This window comes from Myotis lucifugus, unplaced genomic scaffold, assembly GCF_000147115.1.
Source record: "Myotis lucifugus unplaced genomic scaffold, Myoluc2.0 scaffold_65, whole genome shotgun sequence".
In the NCBI taxonomy this organism is placed as follows: Eukaryota; Metazoa; Chordata; class Mammalia; order Chiroptera; family Vespertilionidae; genus Myotis; species Myotis lucifugus.
The window spans coordinates 4,734,899-4,761,400 of NW_005871113.1; the positions used below are offsets into that span (position 1 = coordinate 4,734,899).

General features: G+C 41.6%; 2 protein-coding genes across 4 annotated transcripts in view; both read left to right on the top strand.

The window, feature by feature from the left end:
• Positions 1-16,198, top strand: part of LPGAT1 (lysophosphatidylglycerol acyltransferase 1) — a 52,523-nt gene extending 36,325 nt beyond the window's left edge. Inside the window, exons 6-7 of the mRNA XM_023754784.1 lie at positions 8,797-8,903; positions 11,461-16,198. Of these exons, the coding sequence (XP_023610552.1) occupies positions 8,797-8,903; positions 11,461-11,612 (259 nt within the window). The 3' untranslated portion in view covers positions 11,613-16,198. The remainder of the gene's footprint in view (positions 1-8,796; positions 8,904-11,460) is intronic.
• The window catches only part of NEK2 (NIMA related kinase 2), a 60,635-nt gene that overhangs the window by 3,755 nt on the left and 30,378 nt on the right, over positions 1-26,502 (top strand). The window contains exons 1-2 of one of the 3 annotated variants that reach the window (XM_023754782.1): positions 8,797-8,903; positions 20,735-20,867. The gene's annotated coding sequence lies outside the window, so the exon portion shown is untranslated. Of the gene's footprint in view, positions 1-8,796; positions 8,904-20,734; positions 20,868-26,502 lie in introns of those variants that run through there. The other 2 variants (XM_023754783.1, XM_006089910.3) reach the window with 2 other exon arrangements.

A 26,502-nucleotide genomic window follows, 5' to 3' on the forward strand; every position in this document is an offset into this window, starting at 1 on the left:
ATATAAAGGCCTTGAATATAAGTGGGAAGAGATACTGTGTTTGTTCATAGAGAGGAAGACTCAAAATTATAAAGATGTCAATTATCCAAATTAATCTATAAATTTAACATAATTCCAATTACATTATATCCAGGAGAATGTAGAATCAGAGTCCAGGAGGATTTTTTTGGAAACTTGACAAAATAGTTTTAAAATTTATTTGAGAGAGTAATGATAAATGAATAGCTAAAATAGTTCTAAAGATGAATGAAACAGAGGAATTCTTCCTACCAGATATCAAGACTTAACGTAATTAGAACAGTGTAGTATGCGGGCAGGACCAGATCAATGGAAAGATTAGAAAATCAAGATTTATTTGGGAACTTGTGTATGATTGAGTAGGCATCACATTTCAGTGGAGAAAGAATGAAGTAGTCAATAAATGAAATGGTTTGGGACCATTGATTCTACATATGAGGGAGCATAAAATTGAAATTTCACCCTTTACTATATCCCAAGGTAAATTCCAGATAGATTGTTACCTCAACATCAATGATGAAACTCTAAAGTATTGAAAGAAAAAATAGGCAGCGCTTAGTGTTCTCATAGTAGGGTAGACCTTCCTTATAAGACACAAAAATCCTAAGTCGTAAATCATGAAGGAAAAATACAAATTTGACTGCATCAAAATTAAAATTAAATATAAATTTGCATCAAAATCAAAAGACAGCACAAACGAATTTAAGGTGTTTGAAATGCACATAGCAAGGATTCACATTGAGTATACATGTAAAGAGTTTCTATAGATCAATAATTATTTATATTAAGTTTTGGTGAGGTAGAGAAAATGAAACAAATTGGTGCAGCCAATTTGAAGAACAATTTGGCAGTATTATAAGTTCTAACTCTATGACATAACAGTTCTACTTGGGACTCTATACACATTCCAGAGAAAGACAAGGATATTAGAACATCATTTTTCGTAAGAGTAAAAAATTGGAAGCAACTTGCATATCCACCAGTAGAGGACTGGCTAAATAAAATGTACATTCTTCAAAGGAATATACTAAATAGAATTTTATATCTGAGTGCTTGACATCTTTAGTGGGGTGTCTATACTCATCTCTCAAGCGAAACTGTCCTAAAAATATGTACTCCACATAGCTTTCCCAGTCTAATTATTGATAGCAACTTCCATCCTTCCCATTATTCAGGTAAAAAACCTTGGTGTTATACTTGTCTCCTCTCTTTCTCTTATATCTCACTCAGTCAGGAAGTCTTTTTGGTTCTATATGCAAATATGTATCCTGGATCTGACTACTTTCTTTACACCTTGGTCCTGGCCACCATCCCCTTACCCAGCTCTTAGATCACTATATAATCTCCTAATTGGTCACCCTGATTTTACCCTTGGCCCTCTTAGTGTCTATTTCCAGAGTGGTCTTTTGAAATTCTAAGATCATGTCAGCCTCAGGTTCAGAATTCCATAATGTTTTTACCCATCTTAAAAGCCAGGATCCTTACAATAGTGTCTAAGGCCTTGCTTAATCTGCGCCTTCCTTCTGACCTTATCTCTGACTACTTCTTACTCACTCCCCTTTGGCTATGCTGGCCTTCTTGCTGTCCTTGAACATGCCAATTATGTTCTTGCCTCAGGGTCTTTGTATGAGCTTTTCCTCCTCCTCAGAGACTCTTCTCTTGGAAAACTGCAATGCATGACAGTGAATTCAGGATGATTTCCTAATTATATTTCTTACTAGAGGCCCAGTGCACGAATTCGTGCATGGGTGGGGTCCCTCGACCTGGCAGCGATTGAGGCCTATTTGGGGGGTCGACCAGCTGAGGGGAGGGGCCACAGGAGGTTGGCTGTGGGAGCGCACTGACCACTAGGGGGCAGCTCCTGCATTGAGCGTCTGCCCCCTGGTGGTCAGTGTGCACCATAGTGATTGGTCTATCTGTCGTTCGGCCATAACAGTTGCTTAGGCTTTTATATATATAGATACAGATATATATAGATAATTGGTAGTTAAATGGTGATATTTAAAGTATATCCCATAGAGGTAATGTCATTTCTTAGATACCAGAATTAAGTTCTGAAAAACACAGTAAATGAGAGATCGTATTAAGATACATATTTTTTACATATGAACACCTTTGAAATGAGGAGGGATCTTAAAATTAGTATAATACAACATTAGTTATCATTTAATTGGATATTTGGCATGTAGCACTCCAAACAAACCAAAGTCCAAAAAGTAATTGCTCCTTCTCTCCTGCCCCCTTCCAGAAGGCCAAACAGTGACTGCCATATGGTTGGTATTCAGCTGTTGACTGTGAATGCCTCTGGGGAAGGGATCTTATTTTTCATTGTATTATTTAGATTTTTAAATGATATAAATGTCTTCTTCAGTTTTAAAAATTAACTGAAAAAAGAAATTGCCCACAGAATTTAGAATTTTGCTTGAATAATCATTTGAATCATTACAACAAAAGCATTTTCATCAGATATTTATAAGAATTTAATAAATTCACATTTAAAATGCATATCCCTTAATAGACACTCAAATGATATAGTCTAAGAGATGTTCATATGCTAGTGTTTTATCCATAATTTATTTTTACATTTATTTTTATTAAAGTATACATACAATATTGCATTAGTTTCAGGTATACAACATAGTGATTTGACATTTATATACCTTACAATGTGATCACCACAATAAGTCTAGTAACCACTTATTACCATACAGAGTTATTACAACATTATTGACTATTTTTCCCATGCTGCACTTATATCCCCCTTGACTTATTTGTTTTGTAACTGGAAGTTATACCTCTTATTCCCCTTTATCTCTGTCATTCATCCCCTGACCCTCTTCCTCTCTGGGAAAGATAAATTTGTTCTCTGTATCAATGAGTCTGTTTCTGTTTGTTTTGTTTATTTGTATCTTTAGTTTTTTTATGCTGAGGCTTTTTCTGTCATTGCTTATAAATATTGCTCATTTCCCCCCTACTCCTGCTGTTTAAAATGTGCTTTTTCCTGGCTGCTTTTCTTTTTCTTTAAAAAAAATGTTTTTATTGATTTTGTAGAAAAAGAAAGGGAAAGGGAAAGAAACACCGATGTGAGAGAGAAACATCGATCGGCTGCCTCCTGTGTGCCCCCTGCTGGGGATTGAGCCTGCAACCAGGTCATATGCCCTGACTGGTAATGGAACGGGTGAACTTTCAGTTCATGGGGCAACCTGCAACAAACTGAACCACTCCAGCTGGACCTGTCTGCTTTTCTTAACTCTTTTGTTTTCTATTTCTTTGCCTCTGTGTTCTAGCTTTTTTTTTTTTTTTTTCTGGAAGAGGCTGGACCTTTTAGTCATTTGTCACTGTTTAGAACTTCCATTTGGAAAATGCAGTTACACATTAAATGTAATCATCAAATTTTTAGTTCTGCTTGGCTGTTTTTATTAATGTTCACCACCCACAAGTTCCTTTTGCTTTTCTGCACCAGCAGATTTTTTTTTCACTTTCCTTTAAGAAAGTAAAACTTTTTTTCATGTTTTTAAATTTATTTTTATTGTTGTCACTATTACAGATGTCCCTATTTTTTCTTCTTTGCCTCCTCCACCGAGCCCCACTCCCCCTTCCCTCTGGCTATCACCACACTGTAGTCTGCGTCCAGGGTTATGCATATATGTTCTTTTGCTAATCTGTTCACATTCTTTCATTGGTGGTAGCCATTCTGGCAGGTATGAGGTAGTATCTCATTGTGGTTTTAATTTGCATCTCTTTGATGATTAGTGACATTGAACATTTTTCCATATGTCTATTGACCATCTGTCTTCTTTGGAGACGTGACTATTCAGGTTCTTTGCCCATTTTTTAAACTGGATCGTTTGTCTTCCTGGTGTTGAGTTGTGCAAATTCTTTATTTATTTTGGAGATTAACCTCTTATCAAATGTATCATTGGCGAGAATATGTTCTCCCATACAATGGGTTCCCTTTTCATTTTGTTGATGGTTTCATTTGCTGTGCAGAAGCTTTTTAGTTTGTTGTAGTCCCATTTGTTTATTTTTTCCTTTGTTTCCTTTACCCTAGGAGACATATTGGCAGAAATATTGCTCCGAGAGATGTCTGAGATTTTACTGCCTATGTTTTCTTCTAAGATTTTTGTGGGTGTTTTTTATTTTATTTTATTTACATTAAGTCTTTTATCTGTCTTCAGTTTATTCTTATATATGGTGTAAGGTGGTGGTCTAGTCCAGTTTTTCCATGTGCATGGTCTGTCCTAGAAAATGTTCCAGTTGCTTTGTGTCCTAACATGTGGTCTGTCTGCAGGCTGATGCTCTATCCACTGAGCCAAACCAGCTGGGATGAGTGGAGATTTTTAAAAAACCTTTCTAGTGAATCCAGGGTGTAGCTATAAATATTATATGTTAGTATGTTGAGGAAGAGGCCTGAACAGCTTATTTCAGGACAATGGCTCAAAGCAAAATTTCTGGGAATTGAATGCTGGGAGAAATTCTCACATGTTAAATTGGACAGTATCTGTTCTTGTCTGTAAATCTATTTGGTGGCAAGTAGTTTCTGAGTTATTCTTGTCACACTAACCCTGGTGGTGTCAGTTAACAATGCCCATGGTTTTGATGTCTGTCTACAGATGGCATCTCATAAAGGTTTACGCTGGCAGATTACTTTCAATTCAGTTCATCAAACTCGAGTTCCCACGAAGGAACAGACACTGATTTACCCATTGGGTATGCAAAGATGAGTATAGCAGGGCCCGATAGAAGACACATAAGAAAAGAAATAGAACACACACGAGTAAGCATAATTGCAAAGGACAGAGTTGGCACTGAGAAGGAATTATTAACTGTGTACGAAGGAAGAGGAGGAGGGTGGCCTAGGAGAAGAGGACAAAGGAGTGAAATAGCCTCACCCTTGTCTTCTTCAGGAAGAAGTCAACGAGTACATTTTAAATGGGATGGTCCAGAGGAGTGGAATTGGCATGTTTATGTGTAAGCAATATGGGGGTGATAGCAAAAAAAAAAAAGAGTTTCTGGGAGACAGGTATCTGAGGAGGGAAAACAGGGCTACTATTTTTCATTGTGAACCTTGTGGTACTATGACTTTTGAAAACTACATGCATATTGTTACTGGGTTAAAAAAATTTTTTTAGTGTTAAATTCTATTAACTCTTAGGCCATTTCAAGTGATGTTTTTCACGTGTCCTGATTACACATGGGGTATGCAAAGATGAGTACAGCAGGGCCTGATAGGAGAAACAGACATACACACCCCTTCACTTAAACTTACACAGAAATTCTTCCAATTCTTACACTACACTTACCATATTCCAGTTGTATGTTATTTGCTTACTTTTCATATCCTGTTGCTAGAGTATTATGTTTTTGAAAGTAGGAACACTTTACCTTAAAACCTTCAGTGCTTTTTGGCTCCTTACATGCAGTTGGCAGAATTGAATTGGGGGGTTTAAGCCATATTGTTTGTTAACTCACATTTTGGAGCCTTGTGGCATGAAATGTTCTTACTCGAATTTATAGAGGTGCCAGCTGCTAAGCATTATTTCCTATCTTTTTGTGAAAGTGTAATTTACCTAGTGTTCTGAAATCTGATTCTATGGATATTGGTAGAATACTATGTATTTAAGAGTTCATTCTGGATTACAGATAATGAGAATTTTAATTTCTTGAAATTTAGGAGCTAGTTTCTCATTTGGATAGCTACCGGTATTGTAAAGATTTATTTCTGTTTTGTACTTATTTGTTTGTTTGTTTAATTCTAAGAGGACTGGTATTCAGTGCATTTGATACTTTGTCCTATTAGGGGATGATTAATCCTTTTAATATTGTAATCCCATGGTGCCCAAACAATCAGTAGATTGCTTTGGAGGGAGCATTTGGTCTGCCCTCCTGCTATTTCCTAAGGTAAGAGAATGTCCAAGCTATTCTAGGCAGATGGTAGGGTAGAATTTCTTTTAAAACATAGCCCTACTCCCACGATCTCCCCCATTTAAAGCGATAGATACTTCACCAACCTCACCATGTTCTTTCAAGAGTTCATTTGGTAAACCCAGACTTCCTCTGTTTAATTCAGCCTTACTTTTCATGTCATTTTTCTACTTACAAAGATGTTTTAAATACTGTTTCAAGATATTATTTAGCCCTGTGGCTCTTTGTAAATTATCCTTAGGTTGATAAGGCCTGATTTTATATTTACAGATATAGAATATATTTTATAGGTCAAAAAATTAATGCAAATAATTCCCCAAATGCTGGTACTCAGTGTGGTAGAGGTGAATAGTTTAAAAAGTACTACTTACATTGCAAAACTTAAAAGTAAAAGGTAATTTGTAATTCCATTTACTTAAAAAAATAAATCTGATTTTTTAATTTTAAAACATTTCTCAGATTTTTCTAAAAATACAAATATTTAAGGACATTTAGTCTGGAGAAAATAAAACAAAACAAATGACTAAATTTCCTGAGTAGTTAAATTTTCTGTGTAACTCTGGACACCTCCCCTGTGCTGGAACTAAAATTTGTGAGGTTTTATTCTGCTTGGACTTTACCTCACATGTACATATTTCAGGGGTCATCCAGAGATTTGGGTGGGGTTTAGACTCAGGGAAAGAACAGCTTCCAAAAATCCACATAGTACACGAGAATTCATTAACCTTTTTCTCTACTTTTGTGCATGTTATACCATAGTACAAGTTACCATAGTAATTCTCATAGAGTTAAGATTCTCATAGAGATATGATATTGCAACAATAAAACAATAATAGTATACTATAAAGAGGAACACTCAGAGAACTCTTAGAAATTAAAAATATGATAAAATGAGTAAAAACTCAATAAAAAGTTTAGACATTAAATAAGAAATCTCCCAAGAGGACGAAAGACAGAGATGGAAGAAAATGAATTCCAACCCTGAATCCTATATCTAGTTCAATTATCAACAAGGTGTGTGGACAGAAAGAAGACATTGGCAGAAATGCAAGGCTTTAAGTTCCCTTTGTCAAGAAACTGCTGGAGAATGTGCTCCCTAAAAATGTGAAGGAAATATGGGCAGAGGAAGACATCGGTGTCAGAAACGTTAACTCCATTTTAGGAGTGCAGAGGACCACCACATCCACCAGAATGATAGTGAAGGGCCTTGGCAAGATGAAAACTACAGGCAGCCAATCCAGAATCTGGGTAAAATCCTTCAGGGAGGTGAAATTGAAAGGATGTCTGATGCACGTGTATGCCTTGGAGAACCTCTAGACTGCAGGCCAATCTGGCTCTGCCTGTTTTTTAAGTAAAATTTTATTTGAGCACAACGGCACCCTTTTATTTACACATCGTCTAAGGCTGCTTTCGCACTGCAAGCAGAGTTGAAGTGTTGCGACAGAGACCACATGGTCTGCAAAGTGTAAATAATAGGGTGTCCCCCCAAAATGTATGCACACACCTTGAATAATTATAAAGTCAGTATTTATTAAAATACATTTCATTTTCACAATTGAGCTATCAGCTGTTAAAGTGTGTGTACATTTTTGGGGGACATCCTGTATTTTTTATCTGACCCTTTAAGAAAAGTTTGCAGACTTGATCTAGAGAATTGATTCTAGACAGTTGGCCAAGAGCTTGTGGCTGAATCAGTTATGTGTACTTACAAAACTGTAACTGCTCAATTCAGGGAGAACAAAAATTGATCAGGAGAGAAAAAATAGCCATGATTTACTACATGGCTTAACTTTGTATATATTTACATGATTATAAAAATGCCAATGTCTAATATTGTGCTAATTAAAATTACCGTACAAACTGCATTAGGAGGATGAGAAGGATGTGCATGTGTGATGGGAGTAGGAAGAAGGAGCTTAATCCTCACCTTCCATAGTGAGTCAGTAGATAAGCCCCCAAACTAAAGACGAAATGTGGTGATAAATATCAAGATAATTGACCAAAAGAGGTAAAATTTGATTCTTCTCAGAAGGGAGAAACGAAGGGCAGAGGGACAGGGTCTGCTGTTTTTTCATACAAACATTCATTTTGTAGATTTTTTAAACTGTATCTTAATAGCTTTGATAAAGGAAAAAAATTGAAGCCCTCCCTCCCCTCAAATTTGGAAAACAGAAGAAAAGAAACTCTTTCCCAAGGTCAGCAAATACATAGCACTTCCTCATGCTGTGGCTCTCGGTTCTCACCTCCAGGGGACATTTATCAGTAATCATCCCAGTCTGCTTGCTATGGAGTCAGGACAGGGTTGCAGCATCTTCAGAATCATGCTCTAGCCAAGAGTGGGCTTTGCTCATGAAACCACTATCTCTGACATAATTAGCAAAATGGCACCAATTTAGGGGTATTCTGTCTAGTTCAGACATTCCCAGTAAAAGAACATGGCAAAGCTGCATTATTTGGCCTAGCATTCGACTACTCTAGTGTCCTAAAGGAGTTGCCTTTTAAAATTTCATCTTTTCTAAACACCATTCCCACTTAACACACAAACAAGGGAGGACAGTTTTTTCTCAGTAATTTGTAGATCTAGGATAATCTAATAATATGTTTCTACCATTGAGCACTAGGCCTAACATATAATAGGCTAGTGAATGTTTGAATGAATGAATAAATGAACTCGGTTATATAATCAACATTTTTTTAAAAAATCAAAATAACTTGAGAAGCTGAAGAAACGGACCCTTGCAAAAGAGGATTCCATACCTTTCTTCAGCTTTTCAGTCACCAGAGCTAAACTGCAGTTCTGAATGATTTTGACTTCTGAATTAAAGTAGTTTTTGCTCTTTTTTTCTTAACTAGGATCTTTCCAATTAAGGATGTACCCCTGGAGACTGATGAACTTTCTGATTGGCTCTATCAGCGTTTTATTGAAAAAGAGGAACTCTTACGGCATTTTTATGAAACAGGTACACAGTTTCCTATTACATACCTTCCTGAAGTTACTGGTAGTTCAAGATAAGCATTTTTTTATTTTTATTCTTCAGATATCCTAAAGGAATCAGAGTATTCTATACTTAAGAATTTCATCTTAGAATTTTCATAAAGACAAACTTACATTAAATGTATTCGGGCGCTTGTTCATTAGCCATGTACAAATGGGTCTAATTCAAGAGAGTACACAGTCTGTAGAAGACTTGTGATCATACATATGCAATTATATGGACTGTTTTATAAAATAGCAAATGACCTTCATTTTTGGCATTGTAATTTGATTGTTTAAATAATACCATCATCATTTGTAAACACTTTTAGTATGCTTTATTTTTTTAACATATAGGGATAAAGTTCACTATTTAGTTTTCATGGATACAACCTTATACTTTTCTCCTTGGGAGAAAAAAGTCTATTTACCCTAAGTCTCTTTTCTATATTTAATATTTTTTATGTTCTATGAAAACTACAGTGCAGTGAAAAAGACATAACAGGGGAGGAGGAGAGAGGAAGGAAGAAAGGAAGTTTTGAAAGGAGGAAATTGACGTTGGTAGAACTCCAGGCACTACCCAAGTGCTTTCACAAGTAGCTATTTGTAGGCCTATTTTCTAGAGCAGGGGTGGGGAACTTTTGTTCTGCCAAGGGCCATTTGGATATTTATAACATCATTCGGAGGCCATACAAAGTTATCAACTTAAAAAATTAGCCTGCTGTATTTGGTCAAACATTTAATTAACTCACCCCAAATGCCTTGGCAGGGCCAGGTGAAGTGATTTCCCGAGCCCCTTTATGGTAGCCTCTAGAACAGGCTGGACGTTCCTCACCTCTGTTCTAGCGGCTACCCTGGAGTGGGGAAGGTGAAGTGAAAGTTGTTCCAGGTTTGAGAATGACCATGGGATATTCGATAAACAGAAGGCACTATTTTTCCCCACTTAGACATTTTTTGGTACAGAATTAAAGTTCATGCTGAATCTGACTGTCAAGGCCTGCTGTTGAGCAAAGGCTGGTACAGTGATTACCTTTAGTACTTTTGGTTTGGGGTTTAGGACTGTTTCACTTTGCCCTCCAGAGGATTCCTTCCTGATCTTAACTTTCTGATTCTGGGGCTGTGGAGTAGTGCCTATTCATGTGCCAGGAGTTGGGCACTGTCTATGTCTTTAGCATTCCTAATAAGATGCCCCTCTCCATGTGTGCAATCCTTGGTCTCACTCTCACACTTTACTTAAAAATAAGACAGGATAGATGTATAAGAAGGCATGAGGCACTTAAGAGGCCAACAAGCTCTCTCTTTTTTTCAATCTGTCTCTTGCTTTATGATATTTGCCCTAAATTGTACAACAATAATGGAAGCCTCTTTTGAATAAAGCTATTTGCATAATAGACCTTAAAACAGTGGTTCTCAACCTTCTGGCTCTTTAAATACAGTTCCTCATGTTGTGACCCAACCATAAAATTATTTTCGTTGCTACTTCATAACTGTAATGTTGCTACTGTTATGAATCGTAATGTAAATATCTGATATGCAGGATGGTCTTGGGCGACTCCTGTGAAAGAGTCATTCGACCACCAAAGGGGTCGCGACCCACAGGTTGAGAACCACTGCCTTAAAACTTGAAAGTGCTCTCTGTATATTGCTTGTGAGAAGCAAATCCCCTCATGAACCAGCTTAGCTGGGGGATTATCCACAAGGACAAAGACTATTTGAAATGTTGAAGAGTGTTACCAAGATGACCTTAGATAATATTGCCCTGAAATGGTCTAGCTTTCCTTTCCAGAAACCTGTTAACTTTGTGTATTAATTAATTATATAACAATTAATAATTGAATTAATGCAAAACACTTAAATGATTCTTTTTATTATTAAGATATATTTCATAAACCATATTGCCTTTTGAAAATATCAGTGATTTACAACTACTTTTTTTTTTCCTATTGGATACTTGAAAAAACAACCACTTTTTTGTGGCAAAGACATTTAACTTGTAAATAGAAGAATGAATGTAAGTTCATGCTCTTTCGGAAAGTATTCTATATCGACTTCACACATCTTGTGTCCTGGCCACCGTGGAGATCTCTAGGGATACAGTGGGAAACAAGGCCGCCGAGTGCTGCTCTCATGCAGCTTATTCTCCCACAGGAGACAGTCTGTAGGAAAAAGAAGACATAGGTGGGGATATTACAGATTGTGGAAAGTGCCAAGAAGGAAATAAACATGGAAGTTATGGTGATGGGGGTGGGGATGGGGGGTTGGCGCAGTGGACAGCGAGAGGCGGTATTTTTTTCTGATACTGGAAGAATGCAGATGCCCCAGCCATTCACTGAGATGGAGGAGGAGCACCCCAGGCAGAGAGAATAGAGGCAGAGGCTCGGGCAGGTTGAAAATTGTATTTCAAATGAGATCTCTCTTCAAGAGCAATGGGAAGTCACAGAAGATGCGTTAAAAAAAATTCTAGTTAAAACTAATATTCAGCTTTTACTCCAGGAGACCTACCACTGCAGAAAACAAAGTGATGTTTCCATCTTGTTTTTCAGGGGCTTTTCCACCTGCCCAGGGCCACAGGGAAGCTGTTTCCAGGGAGATGACCCTCAGCAATATGTGGATCTTTCTCATCCAGTCTTTTGCATTTTTGTCAGGCTACATGTGGTACAACATCTTCCAGTATTTTTACCATTGCCTGTTTTAGGAACTGACTTGGACTTGTCAAGGTCACCATAGGAATTCCAACTTTCATGAGTGCGTTATTTCACATGTGCAAATCAGAATATAAAACAAGCAAAGGAAATTTCATGGATGGATTAATATTTATCCCACTTTGGGATATTTTAAAACTCTGCTAAAATGAGGATCAGTAATCTAATGACCTGCTAATATGTTTTAAGGACTTTTCATGTTTTAAAAAGATACACTCTACCACACATTTAAACGAACATCACATTTGGAGAAGAGGAAATCATAAAATCATCCTAGAAGACAGAGAAATTCTGTTGCCAGCAGATACTTGATCACCTAGTTCAAGCTCAGAGAGCTGAGCTCGTCCTCCTAGCTAGTAGTGTCCCTTAGGGCAGTGCTGTGAGCGCCCTCACTGCCCACTCCTGCTGTGTCACTAGGAACCTCCAGGGGGGCTGGTTGGCACCTTCTGAAGAACTGTCGCCCTGTCCTTTGCAGCAATGCTCCAGTCCTCACCAGCTTAGTGAGTCCGGAGTCAGGCATGCTGTGGGGGGGAATCAGTGTCCACTGGACACGTCTGGTCCTGGAATGGGCTCTTTCAAAAGGCAGGCTCGGCCCGACACCGTGTTTACATGCGCTAGTGCTTTCCGCGTGTGCGTGTGTGTGTGTGTGTGTGTGTGTGTGTGTGTGTGTTGGGGGGAGGGCACTTGATTTCTCCTTTTATATAGAAGGCATATCGTAGAGTGATCATTTTCCTTTACAAAATGCACTTTCATCAGCTGCATCTGTAGCAGAGGATTAGTAGTATAGCCTGGAAACCAGTCTACACATAGTCAGTGAGTGGGACTCGCGCGGCTGTCTTGTCTGCGTGTTTACCTGCGCTCCTGCCCTCCAGCGCCTCCCTGAGCTGGGCTCCACACCTGGGGGCGGCTCCAGCTGTTTTCTTGTTTGTTTGTTTTAATTTTGGTGTATTAGCACCAACTGCATTTGGGGATGGTTGAAACAAATTAATGCAAAACATTTAAATGATCAATATACGGTGAAATAGGCTAATTTATTAGAAAAATAAAAGCTAAAGCCAGACACTGGCTTAAAATGGGGACAGGCTGTCACATGGCACCCCCAGCACCTGTCTCATCAAGGAGCTGCCCATGTCAGGGTGGTGTGACCAGGAGAGAGACCAGCACACGAGGCTTCCCAGTCTCTTCCCGTTGCTTTTGAAGAGGATAAAGTCGTGTCTATTTCTAGAAGACTTTTTTTTTCTTTTGTCACTATGTTCATGCAGTTTACCTCACAGTAAAACCAAACTTCTCACAAAGTGCTGGCCCTGCATTGGTCACCGTGGTCACCGCCTGCACCCCAACATCGAGGCGGGAACTCCTGCTGGCCTGGGGTTGTGAGACTGAGATTCTGGTGAGTCAGTGGTGGTTTTCTGTGACATGACATCGTAGATTCCCCTGTTGTCGCTAATCATACAATTTGACAGTTCTGAGAAAGGCCAGAAGGTAAAGGTAAAGGCTGATGTTTTTTGTTTTTAAATAAACCAAAAAAAAAAAAAAACCAACAAAAATCCAGAAAACCAAAACACTGAGAAGATAAGAATTTTCTCCCAGTTGTGTGGGAAAGGTAAAGCAGCACCAAATACAAGCCCACAGCGGCTTCATCTTAGGTTAATGCGTGCATGTGTGAAGAGAATGATGCCTGAGCTGAAATACCTCATTGATGATACTACTGCTGGTGAGACGCAGAAAGCAGTGTTCCCGTGTGTGGTTTGGGAATGGTTGTCCTAAGGTGCCACTTTTTCAAAATGTTAGCATTTCATTGTGTGCTTTACAGCGACAGTGAGTAGGTGAAACCAGTCTCACTTTAGAGGTACGGATACAGATAGGAAGCCACATGGAAGCTTAGGGACACTTCCGTTTGAGGCCCCCCAAATGCTATCAGATTACAAGGTGAATTGGGATGATTCATTTGAGAGGTTGGTCAGCCATCTGGGGGACAAGTTGTTCATTGGCAAGGATGGCAGACAGTCCTAGCTGTTCGACCTTTTCCTCGTTGCTAAAGCAAGCCACAGGCAGAGCGGCCAGTCTCCCATCAGGAAAGAAGAGAGATGCAGGCGTGCACACACAGATGTGGTGTCTTTTGCCATCACTGAGCTCCAAAGGAGGAGGATGTTGTTTAATATACTGTACACATTAAACAGACTGTTCTGTAAGATGCTTTGCTTTCCAAGCACAGTCATTTCAACAGCCTCTAGATGTGTGGGTTAATTTTGAACATAGATCTGTGAGTTGTAAATAGATGTGTGTTTGATCTGCCCCATCCCCACCCCCCTTGTTTCTTTCTCAACACGTTCCCTCGCTTCTGTTAGCAAACATGCTGTTTGAGAGCATTGCTAGTGCTTTCCTTATCAGTAACTGGGGTTCTCTTGTTTGCACAGGGGAATGTAAAGAGTGAATCAGTGTTCTTACATGGCAATCAGGGAAGCAGCAATATGCCACTATACAGAACTGAGTAAAAATCCCTAATCTGTACTTCCTTTGTAAAGTGAGTGAAAGGAGGTTTAGCGAATATCCACTTTGTCCGGGGAAAAGAAGTAACACTGTGCCAGTTTTATACTGATAGCTTATAGAATCTCACAGCATTGCTTGGTCTCAGCTGACCTGCCTGATTCCCACAGCAGACAGGGTTGCAAACTCCCTGCTGGATCCCAGAGTCATGGTGATGGAGCACCTGCTTGGCCTCAGGGAGGTACAGCGACCACGGAAGTGACCACCCCAGAAATTCACGCTTAACGTCAGAAACTACTGTTGGTGTTTAAATATGCAGTTATTGTAGAGAAGCCTGTAGGCCAGTGGAAGGTAAGGAAAAATTACAGAATGGAAATGATGTCTTGGATAGTCATACAAGTTAATTGAGAATCTAAATAGATTTTAAAAAAATAGCTGTGAGTGTAATATTTTAATATTACACACAGTCCTTAATTTTCCATAGTAAAGGAACTGGAGATTATGCATAATTATTCCAGTAATAAGTCATGGTAAGCCAAAAATTTGATTGCATTTAGGAGTTTGAATTTTCATTCTCATAAAACTTTTTTTCCCTTGCTGGATGCTTACTAATTTTAAAAAATGAAGTGAGTTGTTTATTAGCTTCTCTTGCCTATATATTTGACTGTGTTGATGAGTAGTGGAAAGATTTGGAAAGACAGCTTCAGGAAGAGAAGACATAGAAGCCTGAATAACCCATGGTCTAGAAAAGGAATTTCTAATGATCAGGAGTTGGCGGTATTGCGGTTGTTCTCAAGCATTTTTATGAAAATGAAATGTTAAATCACCAAATGTAAACCTCAGAACATCATTCTAGTTTTCATATCGTTTGGATCAATGTTAAGAATGCCTCTTCAGTCGTTGTTCATGTTCCTCACTTAGTGTGGATTTGTCTTAGTAACATTTTTTGACAATCACTTCTCTGAAGACTCTTCTGACCTAGTGGGACCTGGTTATAATCATAGGATGTAGTCTTTAATCATGGAGAGTCCGATTGGATTCTTTTTGTATTTAAGGAAATTTTGTTTGCACTGCTGCATAGGAAGAGTTAGTTATTTTTTTCACTGCACAGAACTTCACTCCAGCGTTACCATGACGAGCGTGCCAGCGCTGGTCCACAGAGGATGGATACAAATGGTTGGTCTTATTTTTTGCCAGGTAGAGCTGTGAACCTTGCTTCTGGTAACATGAAAGGCAAAGTCAAAAGCCGCACTGGGCAGCAGGTATACTGGTGCATTGTCTGAAGGGGTAGAGACTAATATATTGGGACCAAAACCACCTACATCGGACATTTCTAGATCACGAGGGGGCCGGGTGTTCTCTGATTGGTGCTTTATTGCAACCGTTTTGCATTGATCCCCAACAAGGAGGAGCTGGACCTGGGAATGAGCTGAGAGTGCTGAGCTGTTGGGGGAGGGTAACTGTGGCCACATGGAAGATAAAATACATGTTTTTCTGCAAAATTTCCATTTGAGGGTTTTTACATTTAATATTTTTTTAAAACAGTTTAAAGAGCAAAAAAAATAGTGTATTCTAGTTGCAAAATATGCACACATGTTTTGAATGGCTTTATTTTTGTTGTGTAAAACTATTGAACACATGGCTGTGGTGCACAAATTCTTTACACTAAGAAGTCTAGATGCATTTTACAGTAACTTATGATTGGTAATGAAACAGACATCGAACTGCCATTGTTGTGTTAAGTGCTTTCATTTTCTTTCAGTTATCACAAAGTTGTATTTATTTTATACAGATGGATTTTCGTTTTCTTGATGCCATAATGTTTACTTCAGCTTGGTGACCTGTCTTTCTTTGTGTATCTGCATGTTGTAATGTATGATAAGAATGAATGTAAAGGCTATGGCAACTGTAATTTTTGTAAAGGGCTGGTCACACGTGGATCTGGTTTATGAATGCATTGGGATTACTTTAGTAACCAGATTACCTTTTCAGAAATTGAGATGTGAACACCAAAAGAAGCATTTTCTCAACAAAAATTAATAGCTGGTTCTATTTTTTTTAACCTAGAAAAAATAAAGTTGATTTTTTTCAAGTGAAGTGCTTTTAATTCTTAGTAGTGGGCATGGGGTGTTTGTGTTTTCCTGGAGCTATTTTGGCATTAACATCTATAGACATGTACTCAGAACACACCACAGCAGTTGGATGCTGAGGGCAAACTGAAAAACACTGTTCTCCTCTCATTTTAAACTATGTCCCTCTCCCCTTCTCGATTCTTTCCTTCCAGTGGTACACTGGTCAATGGTTAGCATTCACTCTCTTGGAAAAAAAAATTATGTGTGTAAGTATACATAAGTTATAAATTTTGCTGATAGCAAGGATTTTATAACATGATTAATAGATAATAAAATATACTTTACTGTAAATTCCATATAGCCAATTGATTCTCCCAGGATGCTCTAATTGATTTTTCCTGAACTCTTTGGCCAGCCTATGACTGTGATCCAACCATGATTTGAAAAATGGAATTACATCCTAATCCATTTAATTCTCAAATTTGTCATTCAATCTGATATGTGATCTGTTAGACTATTTCTTAGCCTTGTACAAGTTTTACTCATTAAAGTGAACCACTTTTAGCTTTAGCACCAATGGGAAGCTTATATAATTTTATTTCAATAACAGCTACTTAACAACTACTGGCAAAATTCTAAAACAGTTGGCTCTCTTGAGCAAGTGGGAGGTGTCTCCAGCACACCACTGCCCAAAAAAACATTCTGGTTTATGTTTTTTTGTTCAAAGAACTGTTAGTGGTGAATGAAGGTCTCACAGTTAATCTACTCACTGCTCTCAGGAAATTCCTCTCTCTGACCCTGGCAGAGGCTTTTAAGGGTAGGAAAGCATTAACCAGTCCTACAGGGGCTTTGGATGTTTGAAGAATTTGCCAAAAGCCAACTTTTCCTGAAGTGCATGGAAAGCTTGCATATTTCTAAAGTTGTATGCTTTTATTTCTCAAAGTAAACTGTGATAATAGACATCTCTAAGATTTTGTTTTAAGCATTCAACACATTTTTTGGTTCGATATTTGTAGAATATGTTTGAGCCCACTGAAAATTTTAAGTGTATTAAAATATCTTACATAATAATGGGTTAAATAGTTACAGTTCAGTCTACCTCTTCTGTTTCCTGCCTGGGTTTAGGCTGCTGATTTGGTGAGGCTGTAATCCCCCCCCCCGCCCCCCGCCACACCCCCAAACGTGGGTTCTGGTGGAAGAGGAAGAATAAAGGGGGCAGAGGCCTGAAAACTAATTTGAAGCACTCGGAGATCTATTGCTGACCAGCCCTATTCCTCATGAGTTGGGGAAAAACAAAACAAAAAGCCATTGTTTTTAATTTCCACTTAATATGAAAATGTTTGTTTTAAAAATGTTTCTTCCTGCTGGGAAAAAAATATGTATTTTTAAAAGGAAAAAAAAATTCCTCTTTTGGCTATAAGAAAAAGTCAGCTGTGGCCATATCATAACATGCTGATATGATCTACATCAATAAATTTTTTACCTCTCAGGACTTGGACAACCTTGTTCTTAACTCTTAGAGGCTTGAGAAACATAAGTATCCATAATCCAGATAACAAGTTGAACATGGGAGGAGGGTTGGCTAACCACTGGCAATGAGACAGGCTTCTTTCATAATCAGAAAACACTCTGAACGAGCTAGGGTTAAACCCATTTTACAAAGGAAGAAATTGGAATGGTGTTCCTAGTTTTCTGGAAGAAATTGGAATGATGATTTTTGCTTATCACATTGGGATGTGATAAGCATGAGCATATCACAGAGCCCATTCCCGAGTTCTCCCCTAGAGAGTTTCTGTTGCCTCTTCTTGAAACACTGTCTGCCTTTTAGGTGGGTGATGCTAGGGACGGTGGTCGAGTTCTCGTGACTTGCCTCAGGCAAGAGAGCATGTCCATCCTTGTGATCACAGCAGCTGTCTTGGCTGCTGAGAAGTGGCAGGCTGGGGTACTTCCCCTCAAAGATTAATTGCTGCATCTTCATTCCTTTGTTTCATTTGTGATGCAAAAACTCCCTGAGAAGGGTCTTGTCTTTTTTACCAGTCAACTAACACTGTATCAGGGTCAGCTGATGGACAGTTGAGGGGAAAGAAGTACCTAGAAATGGAGAAATCAGAGGAGCTTGGCGTGCGAGGAGGAGGAACCCAGGAGCGTTGGAAGGCCAAGGGAATGCCGATGGCTGCTGTCTACAGACAGGCACACACACACGACCAGGAGGACCCGGGAAGTGTTCAGACATGGAAGTCTTAAGGAAACCAACTTCCATGGGAACTGTCCTTAGACTGCCATCCCTGAGGGCTCCCCTGTAGAGGCTTCCATGTGCTGTTTCTGGTACCCTACCCTCTTGGCAGAAGAGCATGTCTCTCAGCCATTAGGCGTCTCCAGGATACCAAACAAAGGAACAATTCAAAATATTGGTGATAAGGAGCCTCTTAAGGCATCTAGAACCCACAATAGGGCTTTTTTGTTGTTGTTAATCCTCACCCAAGGATAGTTTTTCCATTGATTTTTAGAGAGAGAAAGGGAGTGAAGAAGGAGGGAGAGAGAAACATCGATGTGATAGAGACACATCAATTGGTTGCCTCCTGAACATTCCCCAATGGGGATTGGGCCTGTAATCCAGCTTATGTGCCTTCCACAGGGAATCAAACCCACGATTCTTTGGTGCCTGGGCCAGCGGAAGGGGAAGGGGAGCAAAACCCATGGCTCAGCCCAGGAGCTTGAATTCCAACGATGAGTTTCTGATCCTCTCAACCTCACTCTGATCATGTGTTAAATGGGAGGCTTTATAAATTCCATATGTATTAATTCATTCAGCCCCTTCCCTGTTTTAATCATCCTTTAGGAAAACAAAGCCCAGTGCTCTTCACTGTGAGCCAAAACACAGGTTTTGTTTGGGTGTAATCTTTATATTACTTTTGTCACTCATTGATGCTTAGGCCCTTAGAATTTTAGAGCCAGTAGGAACTTTAGGAATCACCACTGAGAACACTGGCCAGGGCCACAATAGGGCTTTTTATCTTTCTCTGATATGTACACATTTCAGTAAGGACAAAGGATGGCATTGGAAACGAGGCATCTGGGCCTGCATTGGATTGAACGCTGGTATATTCAGTGTGGGACACTGAGACCAATGGCAGCTCAGGGCTCCCCAGACACACAAAAATAGAAGTGTTTCCGAAAATGCACGATCGGCTGCCTTGCACATCGAAATCTAAACTCATCAGACAGGTGCTGGTGCAAAAGGGGTGGCCAGCCAGCCAGTCCTGTGCTCAGACTGAGGGCCGCTAACAGTAACGGAAGCAACCAAGACTTTTGGCTTACACCCAGGACTGCAGTGGCACTGGTTAAAGTGAGTGACAGGGCCAGTCCAGGTTCAGTGTGGGAGGGTGTCTGAAAGGTGTGAATATTGGGGGGGCAGGGCTCATTGAGAGCCAGCTGTTTGTGAAGATCAGCTATCACGTTAAAAAAAAATTCCTCAGCTGTTAAAGAGCACTAGAGGGGTCTAAAGGGGTTCTTACATTTGACAGGTTTGTCTATTTCAGTTGGAAATTTTTTGAGCTTCCAAATACTATTTATTTTTCCATCACCATTTATCCTCCCAGTACCCTCTTCCACCACCCGCCTCCAATCACCACACTATTGTCCAAATACCTGTAAGAGGATTAGATATGTAGATCCATCCATCATTCATATAAATCCCATTAATCAAAGGAACACCTATCTGAAAGAACACAGGTTTTGTTTGGGTGTAATCTTTATATTACTTTTGTCACTCATTGATGCATAGGCCCTTAGAATTTTAGAGCCAGTAGGAACTTTAGAAATCACCTTGTTTTGAAATGGTGGATTTAATTCTGGTGCAATTTTGGCCAGTGACTGGTCGTATGAAATGGTTACTAGAACCAAGGCTCTTGATTTCCACTCGGGTGTTTTCCCCAAAACAGCAGATTGCTTCTGTTTGGGTTTCTGTTTTTAGTAAAGAAGAATTAAAGCTAGAGGGTTAAATACACTTATTAAAGGAGTAATGAATCCAAGAGCTTCTATCATTTCCTTTTCCTTGATTTTAAAGTAAACATAATAGTTCCCAAGTGGGTTCCCCTCAGCTGTTTCAGAGATACAATTAGCTACTAAAATTGTCTGAAATACATGTTTTTATCTTTTTGGACATGAAAGTGAAATGTATTTTGTTTTTATTTTTGCCCTGAAGAAAAGAGGAAGAGAATGCTTTCGTTTCAGACCGAAAGGGGTAGTTCAATCTCAGATTAGTTCCTTTCATTTTTGAATTCCAGATGGAAACTGGCAGCAGGTAATAAATTCAGGGCCGAAACTGCATCCAGTTCCCACCGTCCCTCTGTCATGGTGGCCTCGGCGTCAGGGCTTCTCCAAGTAGGAGCCAGCGGAAGGGGAGCAAAACCCATGGCTCAGCCCGGGAGCTTGAATTCCAACGATGAGTTTCTGATCCTCTCAACCTCACTCTGATCATGTGTTAAATGGGAGGCTCTATAAATTCCATATGTAGTAATTCATTCAGCCCCTTCCCTGTTTTAATCATCCTTTAGGAAAACAAAGCCCAGTGCTCTTCACTGTGAGCCAGCCCAGGACTGCTCTGCATACTGTTGTGCCTGGGCGGGCACAGGTGCAACTCCAGCAGTCATTGTTCTGCCAAGCTTTCCACCGGGTGATGGCTTCTAAGTAAGTACTGCCAAATCCCCTCTAGGAGACCTGTTCCACACTCTCTCTTCCTCCATCTTCTCTGGTGGAATTGCCACCTTCTGGTGTCTACACTCTGAACAAGTTCTATGAATGGTAGATAGGCTGCACAGGCCCTTAGGGCCAGATCAGACTTGGAAGCATCTCCTTCTTCTTTTTTAAAAAAATATATTTTTATTGAGTTTAGAGAGAGAGAAAGGGAGAGGGGACAGGGAGAGAGAAACATTCATGAGAGAAACATTGCTCAGCTGCCTTCTGCATGTCCCCCACTGGGGATGGAGCCCACAACCCAGGCATGTGCCCTGCCTGGGAATTGAACCAATGACATCTTGGTGCATGGGACTACACTCAACCAATTGAGCCACACTGGCCAGGGTAAGTATCTCCCTCTTATCACCTCCCCACTCCCACCCCTAGCAGAGCCGAGTCTCCGGTCCATGCCTGTTGTCCCAGCTCCACCTAAAGTTCTTCTGTACTCTACCATGTCACCTCAATAACCATAAGCAATATTTGATTCTCATCTGCCCATTTCTCTCTGGTACCTGAATTTCTAAGAATTGAGTACGCTGCACTTACATCTGAAAGATGAAATGTCAATTCTCCATATCATAGACCTCAGAGTCTTCTGCAACTAGAAAGGAAAAGGCTTTTAAAATGACTGTGGCTTTCTGAATCTTTAGGAGTCCTCCAGTGTCAGCAAGGCTTTTATATTTAGGATCGTGTGAATTATACATAGAGAACTATGGGCTGGTGGATAGCTTCCAAGTACTAGAAATTATATTTCCCTCCCTTTTGATAATTAGTTCAAGGTCTGTGCCAGGCACCGTTACATCACTATCTTACAGATGCATGCAAGGGCACACCGAGACTTGCCTTTTTCAGTAATAATCCCTTCATTCCTTTTTTTAAAAATATATTTTATTGATTTTTAACAGAGAGGAAGGGAGAGAGATAGAGAGTTAGAAACATCGATGAGAGAGAAACATCGATCAGCTGCCTCCTGCACATCTCCCACTGGGATGTGCCCACAACCCAGGTACATGCCCTTGACTGGAATCGAACTCGGGACCTTTCAGTCCTCAAGCCGACGCTCTATCCACTGAGCCAAACTGGTTTTGGCCCCTTCATTCCTTTAAGAGACTTGCCCAAGATCACCCAACCAGTGGTAGCAGAGCCAGGATTCAGATGCAGTCCGTCTGGTCTCAGAGTCTGGCCCCTTAGCCACTGTGATTTCCAGGGTGTTCTGTGTCATTGCTTAGAGAGGGGAATCGTTGCAGGGGAACTGCTGCAGGAATGTAAATGGGTCACCAGGCTGCAGCCTCTTTTCCTTTATTGCCCTTAGTAAAACCACACCCAACCCACCTGGGAGGTGGGCAAGGTGGCCAGGAGCCCCAGCTATCCAGACAGGCAGAGAGGACCGTGTGCTCCTCCAGGAGGGGTGGTCTTACCGGGGTTCCCTCTAAAGCAAAGCCTGAGGTAAGGCTCTGGGTGCAGGTAGTTTATTTGGGAGGTGATCCCCAGAATGAGTCAGGGAGAAGAGAAAGAGCAGAAGAGGGGAGGGAAGGGATGGGAAGAAGAGGAGGGGAGCAGAAAACACTGGGCCCCCCTGCTCCTCAATCCCCTCCTCCTGCACGTGGGCTTTCTGAGGCCTCCAGCTGGTGGCTGGCCTGAGGCTGGCCTGGGCTCAGCCAGGGCTCCCGGCTCAGCAGGCCTGCTCTGAGCCTCCCAACCACATCCTTCCCTCCCTGACGCCTCTTCCCTTGGCCTAATTCCCTTAAAACCACTTTCTAGGCCCTAATTACCTCCTTGTTGTTCTGAGAAATTGGTGGACAAGTTGACCAGCCCAGAACTTCCGAAAGCTCCTGACTGTTATGAATCCGTGAGGGGCAGGAATCCAGGCCTGGGGACTAGGAGTGTCTGGGTGTGGGCCCAGCTCAGCTTCCTTCTACCCAGCTGGGTCACACCTCCTCAGTTTCCACATCTGTGGGCAGTAATCAGCCCTGCCACATCCAGCTCACAGCGTCTGTGTGAGATCAGATGAAACAACGTCTGTGAGCAGAATTTTCAAACCAATGGAGGTTTATGTAAATGGAACACAATAACCATTGTTTGCTGCCCTAGTGCCTGGCATCGCACTCGTTCCTACGCTGTCTTCCTGGCACACACAGTGGGCTTTGTTAGCTTGGCAGACTCCCACTTGTCTGAAATCTGAACTGTATGCTCAAACAGGCCACTGATGAGTTGTCTCAGGTTGTGGTCCAACGAAGGGGCACTCAATCTGGGGCCAGAGTCAAGAATCCTCCCTCCAGGTCCAACTGCTAGGGGCTCCATGGCCTTGGGCAAACTCCTTGATTTCCTAGAGCCTCGTGGGATTCATCTGACAAAAGGGGTTATCGTGCCTGCCCCGTCTGCTTGGTAGGTTCTCCTGAGGGTCAACCTAGATTACATGGGTCTGCGCAAGGTGAGGAGGTGCTCAAGGGCTAAGCGAATGAAGGGATTATTACTGAAAAAGGCTTTTGACTTGATCCCGCAGCGTGTATCCCCCCATCAGGCCTGGCGTGGACTTGGAGGCACAGACAAGACCCTGAAATGTTTCCTGGATCTTCTGAGAAAGTCAGCAAATGAGAGGAAGGCTCATTCTCTTACAAGAGATGGTACAGGGAGTCATCATCATTACAGTGGTGGTGATTCCATGAAGGTGTTGTGTGTCAGAAAAAAAGAAACGAGAGGGAAAGGAGTGGAGTTTGAGTCCCAGAAAAGGAAGAAAACGGTAAGATGTCCTGAAGGGGAGGCAAGAACCAGGAGGAAGGAGCGAGGCAGGGCCTGTGCAGAGCTTGGAATGAGGCCATGTGGCAGGTGATGTTGGCTCCCCCTGCCTTCTTTGCTGACAGAACCCCAATTTTTCTCATGTGTCTCCCCCTACCCATGAACCCTGGATGAACCCTGATTGACCTAGCATCTCCTTCTATACCAGTGATCCGCTTATCTGTGTGAACCAGTCCTGGCCAATAGAATCTGAGGGATAGTCACTGGAGGCTTCTGGGAAAGATTTTTCTCCTCCTAGGTATGAAAATGAGAGAGATGAGGGAACCGCGTCCGTCCTTCCCATCAACATTCCTCCAGTGCCTTGTCCCCTCCCACCGGACATTAAGTAGCTGAGCTGGATAATTGCTGGTTCACGATTCTAACCAGCTCCCCACCCCACCCCCACTGCCCACACCTTCCTGTTTTGACTGCCTGCTGGAGAGGCTGAGGCTTGGAGCAGCCAGGGCGGTCCAGGGAGAAGAAACCCAGGAGTGTTGTAGAGAAGTTAACTAAGAACCTGGACGTTGTGAAGTTGCTGAATCTTGCAATTCCCTCCAGGCTTCTCGATGTGTGAGAGAAGGAATGTTCTGGGTTAAGTCACTTTAATCCAGTATTCCATTGACAAGAGAACCAGGGTCAAGTCACACTGATAATAGGTGCCTTTGCAGCGTTTGCACAGCACTTTAATATATACTTATTTTATTTGTCACCAGACAAGAGGATAAGTGATCTTATCTCCTTTTTTACATAAATGAGGAACCCCAGGCCAGGGAGGGTAACTGCCTGCCCAGGTCACACATTAATTGGTGGAAGGTCTGATATCAAAGTGAGGTTTCTGACTCTTGGCCCAGCACACTTCCTGCTCTATCTGGGAGAGACCAAAATTGAAGCTCAACAGGGATTGCAAATGCCCCAAACAGCTCCCACTTCTCAGCTCCCAAAAGATTCTCAGGGAGAGAATCTGATCATCAACTGTTGGTCAACCGTTGTGTTGGGGACCTGGGAACCAGGCAGAGAGAGACCGGGGAGGGGGACAGATGAGGAAGATGGCATGTTCCTCCACCACTCCCAGGAAGCTCCTAGATGGAGGAAGAAATGAGAAAGTATAAACAAGGACTGGCAGGCTTTCCAAAGCGTGAGGCCAGCTGACTTCCTGAATGGCGGGCACTGTGGATCCGGCAGTGGAGAGACAGGCCATGCGGGGGGCGGGGGGGGGGGGGGACTAGAGACACGAGTGTCAGGAGCAGGCTCTGTCTGGGAAGCTTTCCAGAAGGGTTTGTGGGTGTATAAATTACAGTGGGGGGGGGAGGGGTTCTGTTTCAGTGGCCCTGGTGAAGGAGGAAGTAGGCAGTGGGAGGGTGTGAGGAAGGGCATCAGGCCTCGGTCTCTTTCCAGTGGCTTATTCAAGAGGAAAGGAGGGAAGTAGGGTGATGACTATAAGAGCAAAGGTGGGGTTTAAGGTCCCAAGACCCGAATATGTTTATACGTTGAGGGAATGGATAAGTGGAGTGTGCGGGTGAGAGTCAGGAGAACCAAGGGATGGGACAAGGGGAGGGGAGGGGCCTGGAGCACAGGTGGAGTCCGGTCAAGGAACAAGGACGATCAGCAGACACAGTTTAGACAGTGACAGAGATGGGGCAGGGAAAGGAGCATCCAAAGTATCAGCTGCCCACAGGCTAGTGAGGTTGGGCAAAAAAGAACCTCCATCTTTTTCCTAAGTTAGTTCCCAGAGCATTCCTTTTTCTCAATGACCCTTTCACTTCCTAGTGTGTGGAAAGCCATTGCTGAACTTCAGTGGCCCTGTCAGGTCCCTGGCCTCCAGCTGGGTCCAGATCTCCTCAATGCTGGCCAGGGTTCAGGGTAATCCTCGAATTGTTCCCCCGGTTGTTACCTGACCTCGGAGATCGGGTTACCCCAGGATGGTGTTCACTACTTTGTCCTGGGCCATGTGATCCTGCCAGGGAGGAGCACGGATGTAAATTATTAAGGAAACCTCAGGTTCTCAACAACTCCCTTGTGATTCAGAGATGCCAAGAAACCCGAGAGGAGGCGGCCCTTGGGGTGCAGCAGCTGGGATTGAGCAGCTGATCACTTCCCAGGCCTCTGAGCCTGCCAGCAATTGAAACCTGAAGTCTGGGGTTCACTAGAGCCACGTGTTAAAGGTCTTCTGCACCCAAAGATCTGTAGCGGAGAGGTTAGCCCCCTGATAGAAACCCAACTCAGCCCGGCCGGAGTGGCTCAGTGGTTGAGCGTTGACCTATGAACCAGGAGGTCACAGTTCAATTCCAGGTCAGGGCACATGCCTGGGTTGTAAGCTCAATCCCCAGTGTGGGGCATGCAGGAGGTAGCTGATCAATGATTCTCTCTCATTATTTATGTTTCTATCTCTCTCTCCCTCTCCCTTCCTCTCTGAAATCAATAAAAATATATTTTAAAAAGAAAGAGAGAAAGAAAGAAAGAAAGAAAGAAAGAAAGAAAGAAAGAAAGAAAGAAAGGAAGGAAGGAAGGAAGGAAGGAAGGAAGGAAGGAAGGAAGGAAGGAAGAAAGAAAGAAAGAAAGAAAGAAAGAAAGAAAGAAAGAAAGAAAGAAAGAAAGAAAGAAAGAAAGAGACTCAGAAGCTCCTTATTCGGGGGCCCTGGCATGTGTGAAGATGATGAGGCAAAATCAGTGCCTGTTCTCACTAGAGGAGTTCAGGTGAGGCACGGTCTCCCCTAAGAGAGGCTCAGCCTCATTGTGAAGGCAAGATCCCTGTCCTTGGGCAGCTTCTGGTCAAACAGAGGACACACACATAGAGTGTGACTGCAATTGATAG